This window comes from Lepidothrix coronata, unplaced genomic scaffold, assembly GCF_001604755.1.
Source record: "Lepidothrix coronata isolate B3197 unplaced genomic scaffold, Lepidothrix_coronata-1.0 Scaffold144, whole genome shotgun sequence".
Taxonomy (NCBI): Eukaryota; Metazoa; Chordata; class Aves; order Passeriformes; family Pipridae; genus Lepidothrix; species Lepidothrix coronata.
Genome location: NW_016690324.1, coordinates 519,197 through 540,840, shown reverse-complemented (window position 1 = coordinate 540,840; position 21,644 = coordinate 519,197). Strand labels below are relative to the sequence as shown.

Sequence of the window (21,644 nt, the reverse complement as noted above, 5' to 3'; positions counted from 1 at the left end):
CTCGCTGCGGGCACGCTGTCACCGCCGTCGGGGACACCCGGGCGGGCGCCGCGGCGCGTCCCGGTCGGGGATGGGTGACCCCGGAGCGGGCAGCGCCGGTCGGGGATAGGGAACCCCGGGACGGACTGTGCGTGTCCCCGTCGGGGATGGGGAACCCCGGGACGGATTGTGCCTGTCCCCGTCGGGGATGGGGAACCCCGGGACGGATTGTGCCTGTCCCGTCGAGGATGGGGAACCCCGGGACGGACTGTGCCTGTCCCCGTCGGGGATGGGGGAGCCCGGGACGGGCAGCGCCGCGGCACGGCATATCCCCGTCCGGGGTGAGGAACGCCGTGGCGGGCAGTGCGGGTCCCTCCGGGGTCTGGGGGACACACGGATGGCAGCGCCGAGTCCCGTCCCGTTCTGCCGGAGCAGCCCCGTCCCCAGCGCGCCCGCAGGTGCGGGGCGGGTGGCAGAGCGGGCAGGGCAGTCCCGCAACCCCCTCAGCTCACCTGCCTCCGAGACAATGCCGAGCCAGAGCCAGAGGGGCAGCGTGCAAACTCTCCTCATCTCCGGGGCTGCCGGCAGGTCCGTGCGATGCGGAGCGGTGCGAGCGCCCCGCGCCCGAGCTCTGCTCCCGCCGCGCCCCAGCTGCGGCGACGCGCGGCGGCGGCGGGCGGGGAACACCGGGGCCGCTTCCTTTTCCTCCGCCCGCCCGGGCCGCCCGCCGCCCTCCGTCGAGCCTCGGGGCGCCGGGCGGGCGGGGCGGGACGGGGAGGGGCGGGCGGGGGCGCGGAGCGGGCTGGGGGGTGGGCGCACCTGCGGCTCCGGGCACCAGCGGGGGTGCGCGCATCCCTCCGCACACGGGTGTCTCCACCGGTGTGCGTGGGTCTGCCCCCCTTGCAGCTGGCAGCGTGTCCCCCACCTCTGTGCGTGGGTCTGCATCATCCCTGACCCATGGGCACATGAGCACCCCCACACCTGCTTCTATATTCACACCTGTGTGCACCCCGTGCATCCCCCTGCACCTGTGTGTTAACGCCTGCACATCGCCTGCTTTCCTGTCTGTGCCTGCGTGCACATCCCGGCCTCTCAGGGCAGAGGGAATGTACACGAACACCCTCTCACCTCAGTGTACATACTCCTCGTGCGAACGAACACATCTCACACTTGGCTGCACACACACCTTTATGCCTGTGCACCCCCCCAGTTCCACACCTCACACCTGCATGCACACCCCTAGGCACGCAGTGCTGCACACACCCCCTGAACCTCCTTCCTCCTGCACCCCCCGGGGCACACAAGGGCACACACGCACTTGGCGTGCACACACTTGCAACCCTTCTCTTTGGGGGTGCGCTGGGGGCCCCAATTCATGCTGTCCATCCCTGCACAGGGCCAGCAGGACGGGGCAGCCACGCGGCCCCCCAGCATCGCTCCACGTGGCACCTGCACCCCTCTCTGGCAGGTGTGCACCGAAACCCACGTGCACGCCCATGGCATTGGCAGCCGAGCGGTGCCGCCCCACTCGTGCCAGCGGCGCTGCCCCCGCACCGCTGCCACTGCCAGCGACAGCGGCTCCGGCTCGAACGCGCCGCAGACGGGGGCGATGGCAGAGTTTTGGGAGTGCACAGCCCTGGCCAGCTGCCTGCGCACCCAACGAGTGCTGAATGGATGAATTAACACGGCCCCGCGCTGCGCCCCAGGGGGTTATTAATTATGCTCGCTTGTAGTCAGCAGAGAAAGAGCCTGAATGAGAGCCATGTGCTCGTGGCTTCGAAAAGGCATGAAAACTTCTGGTGCGTTCAGCTGCTCGCGCTGCCAAACCTGCAGAAGGAATCACCCGCTCCCCCTCCTGGAGCCCTCAGAGGGACCCCACCACGCAAGTCTTTTTAGCCAACACACCCCGTCCCAATTAGTGAGTTTTTAACCCTGACAGTGCTGACTGTATCACCCTTCGGCAAACTCAAATTGGGTCACCTCCACCCTTGATCCCAATGGAGTAGAAAGCAGCCGTGTCCCTTCATCCCAGATGGGTATCCAAGCTCCTGCAAGTTTCTGGAGACAGATTTTTAAAATCCGCCATGGTAAGGGAGAGCTGGGGACAGCACAGAGGGGGAGCACTGGCCACCACTACAGGGTGAAGAGCTGAGATTGTGGGATCAGAGCCCTTCCCACTGCCGGGGGGCTGTGATCAGACACAGGACAGCCATGGGGCTTCCTGCCATGGCAGTATGCCCATGCTGGGGACTGCATCAGGGGTCATGGTGCCCTTAAGATATGAGCAGCGAGGTGGTGAGGGGTGGACAGTGATGAGGGGATGAATCACATTGCACTGCTGAGCTGCTGGACAAAATGCACAGTCTGGAAAAGCTGAGTGTGAGAGGACCAGAGGGTCTGACCCAGAGTTGAGGGGGGGGGCGAATCCTCTGGCACCCAAAAAATCAAGGAATTTTGGTGTCCTCCATCCCTTGAAGTCCAAATGTGGCACTGCACAGGTGGTAGTGGCCAGGACAGGCCCATCCATGCTGCCATCTAACGGCAGGACACCAGGGAGGGCTCGCCCCGTGACGGCAGGGAATTTTCCATCACAAACACAGGGCGACTGTGGGACCGATGGGACCTTTCCATTGTTGCCGCCCTGGGAAACAAAAGGATCTTATTTTAAAATCTTGTCCCCCTTCCAACATGTGGGGGGACCCGAGGAAGCAAAGGCTTCCCCAAAGCACATGATAAAGACATAGACAGGTCACAGCGGCGGTGCCAGGGCAGGAGCTGCTGGACACTGGAGCCTCAGCATGGCTGTGGGAGAGGGACACTGAGGTGGCTCTGGGGACACCCAGGGACAAAGCAAAGAGGTGACCCACAAGGAAAAGACAGCCTGGTCCTGGAGGCAGATGGCGAGATGCAGAATCTGGATGCTGGAGCACAGGGGTGCTTCATCCCCATGGTGCCCACTCTCCCATCCCCAACCCCTCCTGCCTGAACCCAGGGCCAGGCCCAGTTGGTCACTGCATCCCTGTGGTTCCTACTCCACAGTGCTCTGGTTTGTCAGTGAAATGAGTCTTTCAGGCAGCATTTAGTGGCAGGCAGCATTTCCTCACTAGGCTAATGCTGCACGGCAGCTCCAAGCACTGTTTTCCCTGCGTGTAGGAGCCACCGTACATGCTGTGTGCGGGGTAGAGGCTCTGCCTGCCCCAGCCCTGCCCCTCCAGCTGGGCCAGGCAAGGCCATTATACCCCAAAATGTGGCACTACCTCAATGCAGCACACCATGGCCACCACGCACAGCCTGGCAGAAGGAGAAGGAAGGATGTGCTTCCTCAGGAGCCTGCTCAGCCCAGGGATTTGGCACGAGCAGGTTTGGCTGCACCCCAGCTCTGCCTTCGGCACTGGGGAGGTGTGGGAGGTGGCAGTGGTGGCACTGGCACACATCCCAGCCCGTGCCACACCGGCCCACGGGGCACAGGCAGCGCTGGGCAGCGGGAGCTGGCAGACAACAGCCTGGCTTTGCTCGCTGCCTGCCAGTGCCCAGCATATCTGCTTCCCCTCACACCTCCGGGATGCTGCCTGCTGCTGCCCATCCTTACCTGCCTGCAGTTTGGGGGCAGGTGAGGAGCTGATGGGTTTCAGCCCCCCCAGTGCAGCTCCCTGCTGAGATCAAACCAGCCTCGCCTTTCCACTGAGCCTTCCAGCCCTTGCAGGGGGTAACAGCCCTGCTTGCAGCAGCATTTCCAAGCCAACAGCTCTTTCTCCACTCTTACTTCAGCTCAGGCTGGGGGGCAGTGACAGGAGGAAGCAGGAGCTGGGAGAGGACGCCGAGTCCAGCCCAGGGGCTCAGTAGGGAGGGAGCAGAGCTCACTCGCTGGCTAAAGGCCAACCAAGGGCCAAGAGGGAGTATAAACCCATGGCACCCCCTCCAAGTACACTCGACCCCTGAGCAAGGCCACAAAGAGCAGTGGCTTCCCAATAACTGGGTCCCTTCTGCACCACCTGCACCCCAGGCTCGCAGAGCCCCTGAACAGGACAATCTGCAGCATGGGACATCCTCCCCTCTGGTTTCTTCTCCTGCCCTGGCACAGGCATTAGGCACTCCTAGCCCTGGCACACTGCAGCAGTGATGCACAGGAACTGTAATGTTCCTTGTGGTACTGAGAGGGGACAGGGCCCCTGTGCCACCCCCCCTGGACAGGCGGATGGGCAGTGAAGGACGTGCTTTGGCAAGTATCCCTGTGCCCAGCTGTGGGAGCTGGAAAGCATCACACCTGGCCCTTCCCACACTGCAAAGCCAAGCCTCTGCCAGAGGTGTTTGCAGGTCCAGCCAGCACTGGGGTCTATGCAGAATCAGGGGAGCTCTGGCCCCTGCTTTGACCCTGGAATGGACTTCAGTTGGATAAACATGACATTTCCACCCACTCTAGGCACTGCCATTCTCCCTCCTATCCATCACCTCCACGAGCCAGGCTTGGACTCATCCCAGCACCTCCACTAACTCATGAGTGAGGCACTGACACTGCCAGCACTCCCCAGGAACAAACCACAGCAGCCGAACCCCCTTGACTTGCCCCCCAGAAGCCTCAGGCTGCCCTCCTGCAGGGGCCAGTGCTGCCAGTGGGGCCATGGCGGGGGGCTGATAGGCAAAGATGGACTGAATTTGGCATAAAATGGGACTTTGCAATTTTCACAAATCCTTAACACCCAGCCACATCCGAGGTGGCCAAAACTTAAAACTCTGGAGCCCAAGGTGAGAGCTGGGCTCTGACAACCTCCCTCCCTTGTTCTTGAATAACAAATAATGAGGAACACTGCAAGATGCACAGGGAGTACTCCAAGAGAAGACAGTGTGAAAACCGTGGTGGCTCTTTCGTGCCTCCTGTGCTGCAGGCACAGAGAGGAGCCAGGGCTGGAGCAGGGGTCAGGGGGCTGCTCTGTGCCCCCAGGCTGCCCTACACCGCTGAGCTGCAGATTGCCCCCCAGCATGAAAGCCCCGAGCAGGCCTAGCAGGCAGCACTGCCTTTCTAGTGAGCTTTAATAGTGACCGAGTCGAGGGAAGGCAGCGCCGCAGTCCCCGGGCTCCAGCGGGTCCCACGCTGGGCACGGAGCTCCCTCTGCTGCCGGCCCGGAGCCCTTGCCCGGGAAGCTCTTCCAGCAGAGGAAGCCCAAGACCGGGATGTGGAATTGAGGACTGCGACCCTCCTCCACAGGGCTTACGGGTGGGAGCACAAAGGGACAGGAGGTGCCAGGAGCCCTCGGGAACGTCCACTGCAGCCCTGTGGCTGCTGTTACCGTACAGTGCCATGCTCAGGCATGGGAGGTTGTTCTTCCAAGGGCTGCCAGGAACCTCTGAGAATGCCTAGTGGCAGCCACAGCTCACGCCAGAGGGAAGGGAGGGCAAATAGGAACTTCGAAGAGACTCATCCCTCTCCTTCCTCTCAAAACTGAAACCAAAACAGCCCCTCCAACACCTATCAGGTCTGCGAGTGCACAACCGGCCCCCAGCACCGCCCCAGGCAGGAGCCAGGCCCATCCCTCACAGGGCCAGGTGGCAGAGGCGCATGGGCTCCATGTTGTCCCTCCCGTCGCTGAAGCAGGTGCTGAAGAAGGGGCAGTATCTCTCTGCAGAGACTTGGTGGAAGGTGAAGAGGTGGGACATGTCCCCAGCATTGAAGAAGGCGACAGTGCCCTCCTCACAGTCCAGGAAGACCCCCACTTTCTGCAGGGGGTGGTGGGGAGTCAGGCGCACCCAGGGGGTGGCGGTGGCCCAGTATTCTGTCCTGTTCCGCAGGCGGAGTGTCCAGTAGCCATTCTCTGGGCACAGCTTGACCTTCGCTGCCCGGTCTACAGTCTCAGCAGCCACGCCCAGGTCCCATTTGGTTTTGCTGCCCACCCAGACCTCCCAGTAGTGCCGGCCGCTGTCGAAGGCCTGCGAGCCCAGGACGTTGACACACTGACGGAAGCGCCGGGGGCTGCTGGGGACAGGCTGGGCTCGATTCCTCTCTGTCACTGCTGTCAGGTCTCTGGAGAAGATCAGGTTGGGGTGGGCTGACTCAGGGTCAAAGGTGAGTGGGGCAGGAGCTGTGGAAACATCAACCATGGCATTTACTCCGCAGAGCATCCCTGGCCCGCCACCACCCAGAACACCCACCCCTCACACCGATGTGCTCACCGGGGCAGATGGAGCGCAGCATCTGTCTCCAGAAGATGTACTGCAAGGGGCCGCTGTGGCTGTCCCTGTAGTGCTGCAGGTCCAAGGCAGGCTGGGTCTCCACACGCACGGAGGGCCTGGGGCAGAGAGCAGCAGTCAGCCCCTCTGCTGAGCTGCTGCTGAGGCATGTGGGGAGAGCATGGGCAGGGCTGCTGCGTGGGACAGATTTGGTAAAGATGGGACACAAACCTCCCTGGCAGCTGCTTGCACTGCCCGATGCAGGCCTGTCCCTACAGCAGCAAGTGGCTCAGGGCAGAGGTGTCCGAGACAGATCCGGCAGCACCGCTCGTGGAGCAGTGATTCCCAGAGCAGACCTGCACCCAGCACACCCCTGCACTGGTGAACAGGCCAGGCCTGTGGAGCCAGGCTGCATCCCAGGGAGGGAGGAAGGGGACACAGACACGCTCCCCTATGACAATTCTGGCCCTCAGCTACTCCCAGCCTCAGACAAACCTGCACCTCAGGGTCAGTTTTGCAGCCTCACGAGTAGTAAGAAGCTAAGAAAGGGTAGGGAGAAGCTGAAGCACCCAAGGTCTGTTGCACCAGCCTTGTTCCCTCTTGCGGCACACTTGTCTCTTGCACCCATTCCAAACCAGCATGTCTCCTCTATCCACTCTTCCAGCCCAACCACCTCAACACACATGATGTTCCCTGGGAGGAGCATCCAGTGTTTGCTGGGGACCAGCCTCCCCCTTGCACAGCACCAGCAGATTCCTGAGCAATGTGTGATGCTTTAAAAACTTGGGATGAGATAAAATGCCTCTCCCAAGTGGTCCCAGCCAGGGACAGAGATAAGCTCCTGAAAAGGGAATCAGCTTCTTTCATGCCAGACACGTACCTGATATCCAGGCTCTCCACCTGCAGTGAGAAGCAGAGAGAATTAGCAGTCACTGTCTGTAATTTATGCAGATGCACAAATAAATTTCTTGTCCTGCCTCCTGCTGATGTGCAGCACAGAGAGAGGAAACCAAGCTACCAGGACCCCCTTCCTGGGGAAAACTGACTGGGCACTTGGACAGAGAAGGAATAAGGCTCCCAAGACCCATCACATCTGAGATCACTCTATCCCTTGTGGCTAAAGCCTCCAGACTCCAAGGGATTGGGTAGATAATCCAGAGGGATGGCAATGAGAATGACTTCCAGGTACAACTTAATGCTGTCATTTAGGACTCTCCCCATCCCAAATTCAGATCCTGAAACATCCCTCAGCCTCCTGCCAGAGTCAGCCAAGTACTCTCACCTCCAGCAACGACACTTCTTCCATCTTGCCCAGGGTCTGCTCGACATGCTCGATGTCCCTCTGTAGCACTGCCATCCCCTCCTCCAGCTGCCCAACGTGCCCGTGCAGCCGTGCCAGTGACTGCTCCTCCTTCTTGCCCAGCTCTGCCAGCACAGCTCTCTCCTCTTCCTCCAGGATCTGATGAAGGCGAGCAAACTCGGCCCGGATCTTGAAGTTCAGCTCCCCAGACACCTTCTGAGCAGAGGGAAGAGGCAGAAGATGAGCCCAACAGCTAAAACACAAGTAGGCACACAGGATGGCTGGGCCTGTTTACTCTGCTTACAGAGCCCTGGAAATTTGAGTCTTAGACATAGCCATGACTTTTTTGGATGGAGAACAGGACACAAGGAGAAGTTTTGAGGCTGCAGAGCCAAGGAGGAAAAACCCAAAACTAACACAGAAAAAAAGCTCTACCAAGGGCTCGGTCACCTTAACTAGAAAACCCTGCACACAGCCACAGCCTTCCCACATATCACCAGAAATTTGCCTGTGGGCAAGACTGGAGCTCTCTAATTTTTCCAGAGCTGCAGACTCAGCTGTTCTGGTTAGTTTGGATTTATTTCACATCATTCCAGACTGTGGGCTGAGCTGCCTGACACTGGTAACTTGCTCTCTTTCTCAGATGGCCCTGGGGAGCTGCACAGACTAATCTCAGTCATTAAGGCTGATAAAATCTCATTCAGCTCTTTTCAGAGGTCACTTTTTTCCAGTTGTTTACTTGGCCAGCCAACCTTACTGTGCTCTTGCAGCCTTCCTGCCTGTTTACAAGAGACAGCCAATGAATTTGTATTTTCCCAATTTTTAAGCTTTTAATCTTCAAGTAAAACCTTAGCCCTCTTATTTTCTCAAGGAATGCTTCCTGAAATGCACAACCCTTTCTCCCCACAGGAAGACTACCTCCCTCAAGATACATCTGAAGCTTCACCAGCCTCCCTTTGCTCTAGCAGGTGCTCGTGCTGACACACCAGAACCGTATAGGACATGCAGGGCCTCCCTGTTCCAATTTGCACCTTTACTCTTGAGACACAGCCCTTGCACAGCAATGGGACAACACGTGCTTATTTGCTAATACTTCTTCACTAACCTCAAAGGTCTATTCCACATCTGGCAGTGGGACAGAGGTAAGAAATGGTGCAGGCTGGGGGATCAGAGGTTCCAGTCAGAAGACAGTCTCCCATCAGTTTTATCTCACCTCTGAACTACTTTCCTTTTCCTTAAACTCACCTTCCTTAGCTTTCAATACTTTTATGCCACCCAAGAAGGAAGCCCAGTCAGTCTGTGGCTGTTTTTGCTTCCCTGATTTGTTCAAGTAGGGAGCCTGGTGCCTCTCAAGCTCACAGAGAGCGTTCAGGCTCCTCACATCACCCCAGAGCTTTGCAGTGAATCCAAACACCGTCCTTGTGATGAGGCCACCACTCGTGTAGTGCCAACACTGCCACTGACCCAACTCCTTCAGCTTTGCTGCCACCCCTTCAGACACACAAGAGGATTTTAGAGCTGCCAAGGATTAACACCCTCCCAAAGAGGCACCACTGCAGAGCCAGAACAGGCTGCTCAGCCCACAGCTCTCACCGTGTCTCAGCTCTGCTGCACCAATGCACTTTGTAAACACTGCACTAATGAGTCCTTAATGCTCTTTCCAAAGCCCCTGCTGAATATCCAGCAGTGATGGGCTTTGGCCTGTGTGCAGGGGAGTTTGTGCAGATCTCCTCATAGTTACTCATTTAGATTTTTACAGGAAGCTGAGCTAAACCTCAGCTGAAGTGCTACACAGACCCTCTGTGATCATTGACCCAGAGGCTGTAGAAAGAGCAGCTCCCTCAGGGCATTACCGTGAGGCCACAGATCTCCTCCTGTACCACACGCTTCCTCTGCAAGAAGTTCTCCATCTCCTTCTGACGAGCTTGCAAAGCATCTTCCAGGTGCTTCTGCAGGAGGAAAAGAAAGTAAGGAGGCCATTTCACTACTCTGCTGTGAGTCAGGAGCAATCCCAGTTCCTAGGGTCAGCATTAGGAGGAGACTGCAACAGGATCTCATATAAAGGCTGTAAGGAGGAGCAAGCACCCGATGCACAGGGAGAATTACGTGTATGTGCATGTAATGAATCCCATTTATTTTTAAGACTGGGAGCTCCAGCCTGAGAAATCTCTTTGCAGAAGCTTTAAACCCTGTTTACTGTGAATTGAATTGTGCAGGGACTGTCCCCTCAAGCACTGTACCTGGGACAAGCAACCTTCACCCTTGGCTGCATGGTCCCTACATGAGAAACAATGAGGCTGTGGTGGGAATCAGGAACAGCAGTGATGGAAACAAATGCAAGAGCAGGAAGGGTTCAGCAGATAGACAGCTGGAAGGAAATAGGGAGAGGGAATGAATGAGGAAGAGACACAAATGTCACTGCACTTGGGTCAGGTAAGGTGTCGCAGTGGGGGAACTGTCTGTGTGAGGTGGGGGTGGTGGGCTCGTGGTGGCTGCACAGGGCTCATGTGGCAGGCACCTGTCCCCTGCTCCCCAGCCTGGCAGAGGCCACTCACCTGCATCTTCTGCTGGTGCTGGGCAGAGCCGCAGAGCCGCACCTTCTCCACCAGCCCTGCCAGCAGGTAGTGGGTGCGGAACGCCCGGCTGGGGAACTCCCGGCGGCACTGGGGGCAGGAGGGGATGCGGGCACAGCTGTCCCAGTAGCCCTGGATGCAGCCCTTGCAGAAGTGGTGCATGCAGTCCAGCATGACGGGCTCGCTGAAGAGCTCGCAGCAGATGGCACATGTCAGCTCCTCCCGCAGGCTGCGGTCCTGGCTCCTGCCCGCCATCCCTGCTGGCACACAGGTCCCACCATGAGGTTCCTGTCACCACCATCCCCAAATCCCCTTCCCGCTGGGCTGTGGCGGACTTCTGTCTCTCCCGCGCACTGGGGCAGGGTTTGGCTACCAGACCTCGGGTGGGAGGCACGGGATCTGCCCAGGCGTCGCACTGGGTGTATCCAACGCTGGAAAGCCCCGAACAGTGAGAATTACAGAGCAGTCCTGGCCCAGGGTCAGTGCCTTTGCAGAGGAACAACTTTTTGTTTCCCGTCACTTCAGCAAAAGTGTTCACAGCGTTTGACAGGGCCCCAGGGAGGGGGTCACCTGGCCCCAGGGCCGACAGTCCCCACCTACACCCCGGGGAGCTCCGGGGTCAGCCACGCACCGTATGTCGCACCCCTGCAGCCTGAGCCCCGCGGCGCGCCCCGGCCTGCAGCGCGCCCCGCCCGCTCCCCTGGGCGCACCCCCGGCCCTCCGCGGTCCCGGGGAGCCCCACCGCGCTCACACCACACCGTCCCGTCCCGTCCCGTCCCGTCCCGTCCCGTCCCGTCCCGTCCGTCCCTTTCCGTCCGCGCCGTTCCCGCAGCACCTCCAAGCCTCCCAACTTGCTGCCTCCGCCCCGCCCCGCCCGAGGATTGACGTCCGCCTAGACCAATCATCGCGCGGATGGACCGCGCGTCCGCCCGTTCATTGGGTGAGATCTGCGGAGGGGCGGGACGGGGGTCCCGGCATGTGACGCGATCACGTGCGCGCGCGCCGGGACCGGTGGCGGGGCCTCACGCGCCGTCCGCGGGAAGGCGCGTGCGGGGTGGGACGGGACGAGACGAGACGGAATTGGACTGGATTGCCCGCACTGACCGTGTACTGCCCCTGTACTTCCCTGCACTGACCGTGTACTGCCCCTGTACTGCCCTGCATTGACTGTGTGCTGCCCCGCACTGACTGTGTACTGACCATGTACTGCCCCTGCACTGCCCTGCACTGACCGTGTACTGCCCCTGCACTGCCCTGCACTGACTGTGTACTGCCCCTGCACTGCCCCTGTACTGCCCTGCACTGCCCCTGTACTGCCCCTCTACTGCCCTGCACTGACCATGTACTGCCCTTGTACTGCCCCTCTACTGCCCCTGCACTGACCATGTACTGCCCTTGTACTGCCCCTGCACTGCCTCTGTACTGCCTCTGTACTGCCCTGCACTGACTGTGTACTGCCCCTGCACTGCCCCTGCACTGACCATGTACTGCCCTTGTACTGCCCTTGTACTGCCCCTGCACTGCCTCTGTACTGCCCTGTACTGACCGTGTAGTGCCCCTACACTACCCCTGTACTGCCCCTATACTGCCCTGCACTGTCCCTGCACTGCCCCTGCCTTGTCCCTTCACTTGTCCCTGCACTGTCCCTGCACTGCCCTGCACTGCCCTGCACTGCCCTGCACCGCACGGCTCCTGCCCCACTGCCACATTGAGCCTGCAGCACAGAAATGAGCTCCAGGCCAAAGCCTCCCCGTCTCTGCCCTACTCACAGGACCTTCACAGCACAACTCCAGCCAACACTTTGGAGTCACAGCTTTGGGTCAGCTCAGAAATCACAAGAGCTGTGGGCTTGTTAGTGAAACAAAGAAAGAAGGAAGGGCTTTCATCCTTGTGTGGTCACCTGATGATGGGCCCTGGAATGTTGTGGGAAGTGGCGAATACTGGCGGACACGTGAGAAAACTTACAAGAACTTTCAATACTGGAACTAAAAGCAAATAAAGCTGAAAGGAGCAGGGCACAGGGACTTGAAAAAGTTGTAGAGACCACCTGTCTCCTAACCACTATTAGCATCAGAGCACGTCCACAATAGGGTGATGTGCCCGGCACTGTCCATCCACTGCCCTCCTCCTCCTGGTGCTCTGTCTTCTCCTCATTAGAGCAGTGCAATTAGCGCAGAAAATATTTCTGCCCATCTTCATTTGCTTGTCTGAGGGATTTTGCCAGGCTTTCTCTTGCACTGTGCGTGCTTGCTCACTGGCATGTGGCCACAGCAGCCCTGCCTGCAGGCATCAGCCTTTCCTATGTTCCCAGCAGCCCCTCAGGGTCACACACTCAGCCACAGCCCTGCACTGATGTTCAGACTTGGAGCACTGCTGAGTGCATGATCTGCAATCAGTCCTGGGGGATGCTGGCCATGGGCAAGCAAGGTGCACCCCTTGGCCTCTGGGTGGCCAAGCAAGTGGCATCCACGGGCAGCAACAAGGTCAGGCTCCCATACAGTTACCCTGGGAGCTCAGAACCTGCTCCAGCTCACTGAGGGAGGTGAGAGTTTGCTGCACCATCCTGCTCCAGTACCCATGGTGGCAGTGGGACAGGGGTGCTCAGTCCCTGCTGCTCAGTGGGCACTGGGGGACAAGAAGCGCTCACTGGGCAGGAATTGTTTCCAGCAGGCTGAACCTACTCCCATCGCTGCCTTTTACCCTTTCCACTGCACAACTCAGCAGAGTCCTCCTGGGAATATCGCTAGGATGGTGACACCAAGATCCAGGGATGCCTGAACAATCTCCACTTAGCTATGACTTAATACAGCAAAACCTCACTCCCCACGTTTGCAGTTTTGTGCTTCCACTAGGCTGGCTCTCTCCATGTGAACAGGCCAGGGCTTGCTGGGAGCAGTGCCAGTGCCAGCCCAACGTGGCAGGAGAGTGGCTGGCGTTCCGTCCCATCCTCCCGCTACGTGCCAGCAATCCTGAGGAACAGCTGGCATTGAACTTGTGGATTTTGGATGGGACCTGAATCATCTGCTTAGATGCATCTTTTTGAGAGCGAAATGGCTTGATCATCTGAGTCGAGCCTCTGATCTCCTGGCTTTGCCACCGTTCCTCCAGGAGATGTTACAGACTGTGCACAGACACACAGATGATCAGACAAGACACACGGCCCGGAGTGAGTCAGGATGCTGCTCCCTGACCTGTGGCAGCACCACGGTCTGTTATTTGTGTGGCTTTGCATAGAGGCCAAAGCATCAATAATTGCTTTTCAGCAGAGATCTGGAATGTGCTGCCAAAGGTTACATTTCCCTGTACCCTGAGCCATCAGTGCTGGAAGATGTCCCTGTGAATCAGCATCTGTGCTCTGTTCAGAGAGCTCATCCCTCCTCGTTGGGCTGGTTATGGAGTCCAGGGAGGTGACAGCTGTAGGCCCATTGTTCAGAGAGGTGAGTCCTTCTGTAGCCAGATAACTGAAGCTTCACTCTGAAAGACGAGAATTTGGGATAGCTCAGCTGATGTCGGGTTTCCCCATCAGATCCCCTGTCAGCCCCAGCTGGAGCCTAGTCCTGGTCCCTTGGTGCAGTGTGAACAGCAAGAGCATCCCCCTGGCATGGCACCTGTGCCAGCGGATACCTACCAGAGGCACAGGACTGTGGGATGCTGCTCTCATGGAACCAATGCTCTGTACCAGGGCGTGGAGCTGCCAGATTGGGTCCACGTCCTGCAGGACATCCCGCAGCACCCAACAGTGTCCTGGACCCCCTGATGCCTTGGCTTTCCCAAACAACTCCCCTTGCTGCTGAGAGGACCTGTCGCCCATATAAAATTGCTTATTTCCATCTTTGCAGATTTGAGCTGCAAACACAGATTTCAGAGCCAAAGGAGGAGTGGCACCATTTTAACACACGCTGCACTATTCCATCAATCCAAGAAGGAAGTTCTAATACAGATGGGGTGTCCTTGTCATGGTCATTTCACTTTCTGGGACATCAACTACGAGGTGTAAAACTAGCAGTGAGTGGCAGTCATTTCCCAGTGAACACGTCTCCCATCTGTGGATTGAAAACACACACCCGAGCGTCCTCCAGTCTCAGATTCCTGTTTAAGTGCTCCTGGCATCTCTTTCCTTTCAGCACTCACTTCAGTTGGCAATGTAATGTTTTTCTTTCTTTTTTTAGCATATCCCTCTCGGGAGGCTCCGAGCTCTGGGCTGGGACCTGAGAACGCTGTGTTTGGAGAGTTTGATTATGCACTGGGGAGATGAAGGATAATGTGGATTGGGAAGGGTTTGGCTGAAAGCACATGTATTGGGTCCAAAACCCTTCACCGTTCTCTGCTCTATGCATTAAACATGTATTCTGGGAGATGGGTGTCAGAGGAACAGTTTGGCCTTGCAGAAGGATGGGGATGAAGCGGGAAGTATGGTGGGTTCAGCTGCTGGAGAGCTTCACTGGGCTCTCAGTGATAACATGAGTAGAAGGGGAAGCAACTGCTGATGCACAGTGTCTGTCCCTTGTGTTGGCTCTCCAAATGCAGGCAGGGAAGCTCCACATGGGATGAGAAGCTTTGCATTTTGATTTCCCTGTTTCACCTTGGTTTGAGTACAAATACACACCAAGGACTTTGATTCCTCTGGATCGTGCTCTCCCCTACGGCTCTGCCTGAGCAGTGCCCAGCTGTGGGGCAGGCTTGGGGCAGAGGGGTGAATTGGGACTGATCTTTTCTGTGTGCTGACCTGGACAAGCCCCAAGGGAAGGACTCTGTGGCAGTGAGGATGGAGCACCCTGGAGCCAGCCCTTCCAACTGCCTATGGCATCTCTGACCAGGAGAGAGTGGGGTGCTGCCAGACCAGGAGAAATCCCCAGACTCCCCCTGTCCCTAAAAGCAGGCTGCATCCCAGGAAGCTTTGCTTCCAAGGGCTCCTGCCAGCTCTCCTGCACTGAGACCAGGAGGGAGAAGGAATGGAAAGGGATTACTGTAAACAGAAAGAAAAGAGTAAAAGAAGAAGGGGTGAGGTGAATCAAGGTAACAGCAGCATCACTGTTAATGGATATTACGCATCCCTCCGTGACCTCAGCTGCAGGAACATGATTTAAAGGCCTCGGTTAGAGAAGTGAGCAGGAAATGAAGCAATGCTCTGAGATATGGTATCTTTGGATAAATAGCTGCAGAATGAAGGTGACCAAAAGCGAGGCCATTATTTGCCAATATTTTCTTCCAAGGCCCAAATGACACGGCTGTTTTGCTAAAGTCAGAGCTCTGAAGGCTCTGGAGCCTTTGAAGATGTCTGACCAGCCACAAATACCTCCACGAACTGGCAGCCACGGTCCAGATAAGAGACTGGTAGGGATGGCAAGAGGTGTTGAGCAAGTTCAAAACATCCCAAACATGCCATGAAAGAACCCAGGTCAAGTAAGGGCAGGAGTTTAATGGTTTGTGTCATTTTGTCCCTCATGTGTCCGAGAGAAGGGATGAGGATCAGCATGGACAAATCCACCTCCTACTGCATGGACCTTGCACCTTTGGACTGGGACTCTTCTGAGCCCCTGGATGCTGCATGGCTCTGAGGGTACTGGGGCTGTGGGAGGGGGCACCCACAGCCCACTGGTGCCAGCATGTAGGAAACAGGTTCTGAAACAAGCACAGGAGGATGAACATGGATTAATCATGACTTCTTTTTTTCGAGGGGATGCTCAAATAACTCAATCCCAAGGGACCAGTTTCATTTGCTGCTGAATTCCTTAGCCCAGTTTCCCTTCCCAGGCCTGTCAGGCAGCATGTCTCTCTGACATGTGAGATTCCCCATGCCACCCCTGCGTGCAGCCAGGAATCCACCACGTTTGCATTCCACCAGCATCCTTCAGTGCCCTGCACCCAGGCGCCAAAACCAGGAGATTTCTGCAAATATTAACATTTCTGGCTGCTGCTTGTTTGTCTGTTTACTCTGAGCTGAGCATGAAACCTCTGTGACACTCCACATACAGCACAGGCTTGGTCAGATGACACCAGAGCAGCTTTGTCCTCTCAGCCTTCCATGGGTCATGAGTCAGCCCCCAGCCAATCCACTGGTCACTGGGTAAAGGATGCTCTGGAACACTCTTCTCTGGCATTTGGATGCCTTGTTCATGGTGAGGCTGCTGAGCCTTCACGTGTTGAGCTGCCTCTGCAGAGCCTGAAGCATGTGGGGGATTTGGGTTTTATGTTTTTTATATTTCTGACCTCAGCTCAGTGGGAAAGGTCCTCATGATCTCATCTTACAAAAATGGGCTGGACAGGCTTGGCTGCTCAAGATGCTGGAGTCCTGTCTATGAGCATCCATATTCCACAGTCAGAACACAGTAGCCATGAAATCCAGGCATGTGGTCACATCATGTCCACAGATTGCTTTCTCTTGGCTGATCTGAGGCTGTTTGCTATATTCATTACTTGCATTAAAGACAGCTACAGAGCACAGTCCTCTGCATGATGACACATATAAAAGTCTTCAGTCCATTCAGTGGAGATGGAAAGAATTCATTTACCAGCATGCAGCCTTCAAAAGCCAAGGGTTGTTTCTGCAGAAGATTCCACAAATATCTCTCAGTGCAGCATTTCATGCACAGCACAAGTTATCGGTAATAAATGTCCTCTCTTGCTATTTACTTTGCACTTTGCTATCTGAGAAAGATGCAGATGTGCTCCAAAATCTCATTCATTTTGGAGAAACTCAAACTCCACACTGTCTGCACCTTGGCAGCCTCAGCCTGGATGCACCTCCTGTGACCCCCAGCAGGATTTAGAAGCAGCTTTTTGCACCTGGTTTTACCTCTCCCCCTTCCAATTTCTTACAGCCACACAGCGAAAGCCGGAGCCTGAGCAATATCAAAGTGGTCACCAGAAACAAAATGAAAGAAATTCAGTTGCCATTGAGCAAGATAACCATCTCCCTTAGAGAAAATAATTAAAGTAGCTGTACCTTTGTTAAAAACTCAGAAAGATCCTCAAAAAGATTTTCCTTCTGGAGCTGTCACCATAACAACGAATGTTTGCAAAGGATGTGATGGGGAGGCAGGGGGGAGAGCTGTGCCCTCAGTGAGCACAGGGTGTCATGACCAGCCACACAGCCAATGGCCACAGGAGATGCCAAAGATGAGGGGCAGGTCAGCCCAGGAGGAGGAATGCAGGGCCATGAAAGAGGCTGCTGGTGATGGGGAGGAGGAGTCCTTTAGCCTTGAGGAGGGGGAAGGATGAATGGTCAAACCAATATGGTCCTGGGAATACTGCACAAACCTTCTGAGATATTCCTGGTGTCTGTACTGGTGAGGTTGTGGCAGTGCTTGGTTGGACAGCTTGCTGCCATCCAAACCCTGTGCCTGAGCTGCCCTGAACATCCCTGGGGCCAGGACTGCCCTGGGAGGCAGCCAGGCTGAAACTAAGGCCAGAGGCACGTTGTGGTCTTCAGGAGGCTGCAGCTCCTACCTCCAGTTTTGAAAGTACAGTAAATGCTGAGAGTGATGATCTTACCACGGGGACTAATTGATCTTTTTCAGAGCCCTGCCCTTTGTTTCCCATCCAAAGCTCACAAACTGATTTATTTGTAATAGGAGCTGGGCAGGCTCCTTCTCTCTTCTTTTTCAGGGGGATAAGCCAGAGCATTGCCTTGCCCAGGATAGCTGTCAAAAGAGGGAATAACCCATCCTGGACACACAGTGTCAGGGCCCCTGCCACCTTTCCCCTTTCTCTGGCTACCTGGGCTGGCTCCTCTGCTCCACCCTGCAAAATGACAATGCACACCCTCTGGTCCTGGAATAAGAGTGTTGTGGAAAGCTGAACATCTTCTGCCCAGAGTGAATGTCACCCTGAAGGAATGTGGATTTCCCCATGGGAAGCTGAGCACCACAAGCTGCAGCATTCAGAAGCCCTGAGCCCTCCCAGAGGTAACAAAGCCATATTTCCCCTGGTACCTTAAATACTTTAAATGCCTGGGGAGAAATAAGTCTCTTTTCCCTCCGGCACGAAATAGCTTTCAAAGTGGATTTGCAGGCTCCAGACTCACCTCCCTCATGTGTCTGGTCTGAGCTCTTCAGCGAAGGCAGAGAGGAAACTGCTCATCGAATAATACATTGCAGGCACGCGCTCCCCTGAGCAGTTGTTTGGAAAGTGTCCCATACGCCTTGTGCCAAATTTGCTGGCCAGGGAAGCTCAGTGGTATTAGCATGTTCCAGTTAATTAGGGCTGTGAGTTGTCCTTTTCATCGCCTGGAAGAGCTGAGAGAAGGACAAACCTGGAGCACTGCCTTTATAAGGCTTTGTGCTTTCCAGCACCGTCTCTGCTCAGCTTGTGCGTGCTCTGCTTGTACCCTGGGGGTGCTGCTCTCTCCCATGGGGCACTTGGCATCATACCTATCTTTTGGTGTCAGACAGAGGCTTGTGAGTCATGTCTCTAGGGAACACAGAGCCAAACAGATTCCCAGCCAAATCCCCGGATTTGTATCAGGAGTGGATCTGACCCTCCTGCTCTGGTGTGAAGAGCCACCAGCAGTGCTGGTGTGCTCAGACACTGCTGCTGGCCTGTCACCACAGAGCTAAGTGTGGCTAGGGCAAACTGCTCCCTGCTGACAGCTGATGGGGGTCCCCACAGGACTAGGAAATATGGAGTGAGGTAGTGAAGTAGCAAATACAATCCTGTTGCTGCTGAGGTGGTGCTGAGCACTGGATCTCAGCTCCTGGAAACCTGGTGCCTTTTGGCAGCACCAAGCCCACAGGAGACACATCATGCCCTGAATTTTCCAGCAAATTGCATCATCTTCAGTCATGACACTTTTAGGCTGGGGCTGCCATCAACCCATCCAGCTCTGCCTGTTCCCATCACACAATCCAGCATTTATAGCACTGTTTGTCATCTCGTGAGTGACAGACTGGGCACAGATTTGTAACTTCATTGTGGGACTATGAAACAGGAGTATCCAGCCTGGGAGAGCAAGACCCTGATTGCAGAACACGCTGCCTAAATGAGATGGGCAACTTAGAAAGAAATCTCATGAGGCAACATGGGAAAACAGCTGCCACTGCTGCACCAGGTCCCTCGTAATGCATGTAGGCCACCGATCCAGGAGTGAGTTTGCCAGAGTTAAGCATTTTTATCACTTTTTTTATGTGCAGAGAATTGAGACACATCAAGTGATTTGCCCAAAGGTAGATAGGGAATCTGTGATAGATGGGGAAACAGGCTTGGACCCAAAAATTCATCCATGTTTCTAGTTTATCCAGACAACTGCTGGTCCACAACATATCGTATTTTTGCAATCCTGGCTCTGAAGCGCTTATCTGACTGCAATTATCCTCTTCTGCAGAAGCTGTTTTCTACCTGGCTTGGTACACAAACAACAAGCAACAACCCTCTAATAAATTAGCAAAGCTCTGAGTGCCGTGACTTGCAGAAACAGCAGCTAAATCCAGGGGCCAGTTCTGGGCTCAGCGGCACTGATGTCTGCCCAGAGGAACCCTGCTGAGCTGCCTGGAGTCCTTCTGCCCTGATGTGAGGATGATAAAGGGGATTTTGTGTGTCAGATGAAGATCCAGGGGTGGGAGGGGGATGGAAGGAGTAAACCCTCCTTGGCATTAATCAACTTAATCAAATGAGCCCTGTGGGTTTGACCCCAGTGGGGCAGGAGCTGAAGTGTGGTGATGTGTGTCCACTTTAGCAGGACACAAACCCTATTAATCTTTTTCCATATGATCTCCTCCTTCCTGACTCACTGACCCTCATCCTGCAGACACACTCAGCATCCCTGACTTCTTCCTGCCCTGAAGGAGAGCAGAGCTGTGGCAGGCCCAGGACAACCCTGAAGAGTTCATCTCTCCTCCTGCTTCTCCAGTGCCTCTCATTGTGGTGACAGTTCATTCGGGTATTTTAGCAAAACCTTGTCCCTGATGCTGTCTCTGCTCTTTCACTAATTCCAGAAATGTTTACGTGGGGACAAAAAGCTGTTACGAAATGAGAACCTGCTTTTAAATTCAGAGAGGATGAAGACAGCTTTCTATCCGCCCTCCCACCCCTGAGTTTCTTTGTGGCTAATTTAGTTCCAAAATGCATCAGACTCCCAAATCCACTGCATCCGTGAACTCCAGGGCTCAAATGGAAAAGGGGCTTTTGTGTTACCACAACTTGCTGATGCTTTGGAGGCTGCTCAGGAAAACACAGGCTTGACACCACAGGAAGGAGAAGTGGAAATATTTTGGTTACATGCAGGTGGAATTAAACAGATGTTTAAAAAATGAAAAGCTGCTTTCTAAAGTGTGTCAGTGTTGCTGCTCCAGATGAAGCAGGATGAACTAGAGCATCTGGAAGCCTTGGTAACAGTTTTCTTAGAGATTGCTCCCAGGGAGTGAACAGATAATCTGCCTTCCTTTTCTGAAAGAAGTTGAGCTACAGTGGATGGTTTACAGCTGCAAGGTGATCAGATTGAGGACCTGCCTGCTCACTGAGGCAGAGCAGATCATGGGCCTAAAGGCAGACCTTTCCTCTGCCCCATTTCTCAGCCTTTTGACATAATTTTTGCTCCCTGGAGCACAACATTCATTGTTGTACTCTCAGAAGCACGGGTGAGCAGACTCGCTTTTGCCTAATCAAAGCCCAGCCACCGGGAAAGGCAAGATCCTTTGAACGATCCCATGTTTGAAAGGACACGAGACTCCTGGGACACCTGTGCAGGCATTTGTGCGTATCCAGCCTGTGTGTGCAAATGCCCCAGGGTCTGAGGTTACAACAGTGCATTCAGTGGGCCCTGGCACCTCTGCTCAGGGCTGCGCAGCCTTCCACGCCCCAGGACAATGCAAGGCACCAGCTTCGTATTTCTCCATCCACCTCCTTCGGGGTGTAGTTGCCATCTGAAGCTTGGAAAGCCCCTCAGCTGCTTTGGGATCTGTCAGCTGTGGGGGGAGCTTGTTTTGCACTTTGGTGTTCAGGTTGCCACAGCTTGTGCCGTGACTGCTCCTCTCAACCCACCAGCAGTGTGAGGATTCTGGCACTACAGGCCCTGGGTGTCCCTTCCCTGTGGATAAGCCAAGGGCCAGGCAGCACCAGGGCTGTGCTGCTCTCATTGCCGGCAGTAATTATGTTGTAGCTGGGTGAGATTAGGCAGACTGGCAGGCAGCCCGTGTCTGCAGTGCCGTGAGAGGAGCCTGGCTCCAGGGAGAGGGATGGGGAGTGTGGAGGGAGTGGGGACAAACCCTGGCTTGGTGGCTGCCAGTTGGGGTGACAGCTGAGGGCTCGACTGTACCTCACTGCACTATTCTGTCTGGTAGAAAAGGTGAGCTGATGTTTTGGAGCACAGCATGTTTTGGTGCTAATCCCTCCACTGGACCGCTGAGACTGTGGGAGAGGATGTCTTGGGGACTTGCACTGACTAATCCATGATTTAAGAGTTTGCATTTGCTGTCATCCAGCAAGCACCACGTGCCAAAAATGGCTGGAATTCACCCCATGGTCCTGATGAAGGTTCACAGCTTCACAAATTTCTCTCCTGTCAATCACTGCCTTCTCCTCAGGCATCTTATTCCAGCCCCGGGAAGAGAAGAGTAGAGAGCTGTAGCAAAGGAATCTGGGGAATGGGCAAAAAAAGTCTTACAAAGAAGAGAAGGAGGAAAAAATCTCACTTG

At 55.6% G+C, this 21,644-nt stretch overlaps 2 protein-coding genes across 7 annotated transcripts in view; both read right to left on the bottom strand.

The window, feature by feature from the left end:
• Positions 1-595, bottom strand: part of FLT4 (fms related tyrosine kinase 4) — a 57,811-nt gene extending 57,216 nt beyond the window's left edge. For 2 of the 3 annotated variants that reach the window (XM_017827998.1, XM_017827999.1), the window contains exon 1: positions 492-595. In XM_017827998.1, coding sequence (XP_017683487.1) covers positions 492-549 — 58 coding nt within the window. In that variant the 5' untranslated portion in view covers positions 550-595. The remainder of the gene's footprint in view (positions 1-491) is intronic. The other variant, XM_017827997.1, reaches the window with a different exon arrangement.
• A 4,410-nt stretch (positions 596-5,005) lies between these two features.
• Positions 5,006-10,878, bottom strand: LOC108503673 (zinc-binding protein A33-like). 4 transcript variants are annotated; one of them, XM_017827848.1, is made up of 8 exons: positions 10,850-10,875; positions 10,393-10,500; positions 9,997-10,271; positions 9,295-9,390; positions 7,424-7,657; positions 7,022-7,041; positions 6,145-6,260; positions 5,006-6,053 (listed from the first exon to the last, which is right to left on the bottom strand). In XM_017827848.1, exons 3-8 carry the CDS (start codon positions 10,267-10,269, stop codon positions 5,509-5,511), a joined length of 1,284 nt encoding a protein of 427 aa, XP_017683337.1. In that variant the 5' UTR covers positions 10,270-10,271; positions 10,393-10,500; positions 10,850-10,875; the 3' UTR covers positions 5,006-5,508. The 4 variants fall into 4 exon arrangements, with proteins under 4 accessions (XP_017683337.1, XP_017683340.1, XP_017683339.1 ...); XM_017827851.1 differs by lacking the exon at positions 10,850-10,875 and having other exon boundaries at positions 5,006-5,802; positions 5,923-6,053; positions 10,393-10,648; XM_017827850.1 differs by lacking the exon at positions 10,393-10,500 and having other exon boundaries at positions 10,850-10,878.
• Positions 10,879-21,644: the final 10,766 nt, after the last annotated feature.